The sequence below is a fragment of the Drosophila elegans genome, unplaced genomic scaffold, assembly GCF_018152505.1.
Source record: "Drosophila elegans isolate 14027-0461.03 unplaced genomic scaffold, ASM1815250v1 contig_149, whole genome shotgun sequence".
Classification (NCBI taxonomy): domain Eukaryota; kingdom Metazoa; phylum Arthropoda; class Insecta; order Diptera; family Drosophilidae; genus Drosophila; species Drosophila elegans.
Window position 1 is genome coordinate 25,292,650 of NW_024545513.1, and position 3,545 is coordinate 25,296,194.

Consider the following 3,545-nt stretch of genomic DNA (forward strand, 5'->3'; position numbering starts at 1 on the left):
GACTCCACGTAAGGACTGCCTGAGCTCGATTTAACCACGACCTAGCACGCGTTGGATCTCAGCGTTGAAGCCTCAGCCTTGTAGCCTCTCATTCGTTCGGCGTCTCGATTTTGCGGTACTCGGCACTTGATTAACTTGCTACTGGTCTCGCGTACACGCACTCGCTCTGATTCTTGCACTATTACTTCCTCGTGTGCTGCGCTTGCGCCGCCTTTTATAGCCTGTGATGGTCCCGTTATTTCCCTTTTCCAGCTCGCGTGATCGGGTCCAAGGTCCACTGCCGCACCGTTAGTTGTGCGGGTCCGAAGTCCGCCAATTTACCGTTTGACCCTGTTGCACTTGCCGTGTGTGGGTCCAATGTCCAGCGTGGTACCGTTAATTCACGGTGTCTCCGCTTTGCCCTGGTCCAAGGTCCGCTGTTTACCGTTTGAACTTGTTGCCCTTGACTCCTCCGGCATTCTCGCCTCCTTCGCTGTTGCTATGCAGCTCTTCCGCATCGGAATTTGTGGGGAGTTTTAAGACTCCTCACAATACGAAGATAACTCACTGTATACCGCGAAAGTTAAAGGAGATGGCCTTATTGACAAAGTCATTGCTGGTTTCGATTTTAAATAAATCCAAACAAAGTAATATCCCCGATAAAATAAAAACCAATTAAAAATAGATAAAAGTATTAGTAAAAAATGTATATTAATGACTTAAGGCATATCCTGAATATCTTTACACTCATCATTCAGAATTGCGGATTCAAATGGGTAATGATCCTGAACCCAAGACTTGCGAATACAACGAATGACTTTTGAATTTGGGAACCGATATTTGTTATCTTTTTTGGGAGGGAAATGGCATTGTAAATTTGTATCAGTTGACTAATCGGTGCAAAAGGTGCAGTGACCAGAGGTGGGGGAATTTTCTTCGCCGCCTTCTTCGTAGTCGTCAAGGCTTCGCTCAATGCCTCCTCCTCCGCTGTCGCCACCGAAATTCTCGCCCTCGGCACTGCTTTTGTAATCATCGATAATAGCCTGCAACTCCTGCTGGGCATCGAGAAACTCCTGCTCTTCCATTCCCTCACCGGTATACCAATGCAAATGGGCCTTGCGCCGGAACATAACCATCGAACCATCCAATAATCGCTGAAAGAGCGACTGAATCGCCGAGGTGTTACCTATAAATGTGGCTGACATTTTTAGACCCCGTGGAGGAATATCACAAATGGCCGTTTTGATATTGTTTGGTATCCAGTCGACAAAATTATTGATATTCTTGTCCCTCACACCAGTCATTAGTTGGTCCACTTCTTGCGGCGACATCCTGCCCCGGAAAATACCCGCCGCCGTCAAGAGTTTTCCCTTTCTCAGGTCGATGCTACACAAAATATTGTTGCTGGAAAAGATCTGCTGCACCAGCTCCGAAACGGTGCCTTTGCTAAATTGCTGTTGCTTACATGTGACTAGCGGTGCAAATCCCGGTATAAGAAAGTGTAACCTAGGAAAAGGTACCATATTTACATAAACCTTGCGCAGTCCGGCATTTAATTGCCCCGGAAACCGCAGGCAAGTGGTTATACCCGACATGGCCAGGGCCACAATGTGATTGATATGCTCGTAGCCGGACATCTTGATCTTTAGATTCCTCTTGCAAATGTGAAAAAGCGCCTCGTTCTCAATACAAAATGTCAAATGAGAGCTGTTAACCAATGCTGAGGTACTCAGCAGTGCATTATAGGGCTCCACTACGACCTGGGACATGTTAGGAGATGGAATAGTCACAAAGTTGCAGAGCAAATTGTCAGGATACTTTTCCACCAGGGCCTCCATGATGAGAGAAGTCAAGCCGGACCCTGTCCCTCCTGCAATCGAGTGAAGCAACTGGAAGCCTTGCAGCGAATCAACCGATTCCACTTCCCGCCGGGTGTTATCCAGTACCTGTTCCAGGATGGCGGCCCCGTCTGTGTGATAGCCACGGGCGTAGTTATTCCCTGCACTTTCCGATCCAACCACAAAGTTTTCCGGCCTATAAAGCTGACTGCTAGAGTTTAAGCGTTGGACGGTACTGGCCTCAGTATCGATGAGTATGGCGCGTGCATAAAACCTTTTGCTGGCTGTGGCGTTGAAGAACACATTGATCCGCTCGAGCTGGAGGGGACTGTTGCCCCCAAATCTTCCCGAGGCATAATCCACACCATGTTCATGGGAGATTACATGCCAAAACTGGAAAAAAGATTAGCTTAGGTATTAGTTGATTGTTCTAAGAGCTCCTGGTTTACCCACCGAATCACCGATAGCATTGCCGGCTCCACCGATCTGAAGGGTGACAATCTCCCGCATTTTGAATCTTTACTCCTAGAAACCACTTAGCTAGACCCTACTGCTTCATCCTTGCTTGGACGATCTGACGCTCAGTTTCGTAGGGCTTAACTTCTCCAGGCCCCCTAGATCCAAAATGTACTTCATCGAATTGTTTGGATATAAACAAACTACCCAAGGGTGACATACAAGTATTGCTTGCCACTACCATTTTGCTACATTAGGGCTGGAAGTTGTCCTTCTTATTATTCTAAAAATTTCCCTTTTTTTAATCGTTTATTTTTTATTTTGAATGATTGCTATTTATAGCGGTTTTTATCGATTCCTTTTAGATTTTGAATATCAAAATAAAAAGTTTTGGTAATTCTTAGCTTCTTCGACTGCCACATAAAGTCTGCTGTTAACAAGGCTATGAGTTTTCTTGGGTTTATTAAGCAATGGGCGAAAGAAATTGACGATCCTTATACAACTAAATTATTATTTACTTCTCTAGTCCGTCTTAACCTAGAATATTGCGCTCCCGTTTGGAGTCCCGAATATCAAGTACACATTGATCGCATTGAGTCGGTACAAAAAAATTTCTTCTTGTCCTTTGTGGTTTGAACTGGGATCACAACGTAAGGTTGCCTTCATACTCTAGTAGATTACTATTGTTAAATTTACATACTCTTGTAACTTGTCATGCTATCTTTGTAGTAACCATAATAATCTATACAATCAAATTTTCATTTCAACCTGTATCCCTGTCATAAAAACTACAGTTTGAAATTATTTTCACCGTTCTTAGTTTAATTATTTATAAAAGTCTCTATATTATAATATTTGTATTGTACTGTTTATCAACGTTCATGCACTTCAATTTAAAAATGAGCCAGTTGGGATGTGTTGCTCATCAGGAAAAGTAAAACTAACCGAAATTGAAACATTACCGGAACCATTACACGGTATACTTATCGGTATACTTAGTTTCGGTATAGTTGTGATGTATGTTCAATTTATCCGGCCATTACATCAACCCAAGAAATACCTGAGGACCTGCAAAACTTAAAATTGGATGAAAATCCTTTATGTATGGACCCCCAGGAGTATTTGGCGTCTCAATTACGACAGGAAGTGGAACATTTAGACAACCAATCAAGGTGGACACCATAATGGACTTCCCTGATGTTGACAGCATGGTTACAATAATCATTTCAATTTGTAAACATCATCATGAACACATCAGATATTTCTGTGATC

The 3,545-nt window shown here is 43.4% G+C and overlaps 1 protein-coding gene across 1 annotated transcript; it reads right to left on the reverse strand.

Moving 5' to 3' along the window:
• Window positions 1-671: 671 nt before the first annotated feature.
• LOC108141840 (probable tubulin beta chain CG32396) lies at window positions 672-2,421 on the reverse strand. Its single transcript, XM_017265429.2, has 2 exons — window positions 2,271-2,421; window positions 672-2,210 (listed from the first exon to the last, which is right to left on the reverse strand). Exons 1-2 carry the CDS (start codon window positions 2,325-2,327, stop codon window positions 870-872), a joined length of 1,398 nt encoding a protein of 465 aa, XP_017120918.1. The 5' UTR covers window positions 2,328-2,421; the 3' UTR covers window positions 672-869.
• Window positions 2,422-3,545: the final 1,124 nt, after the last annotated feature.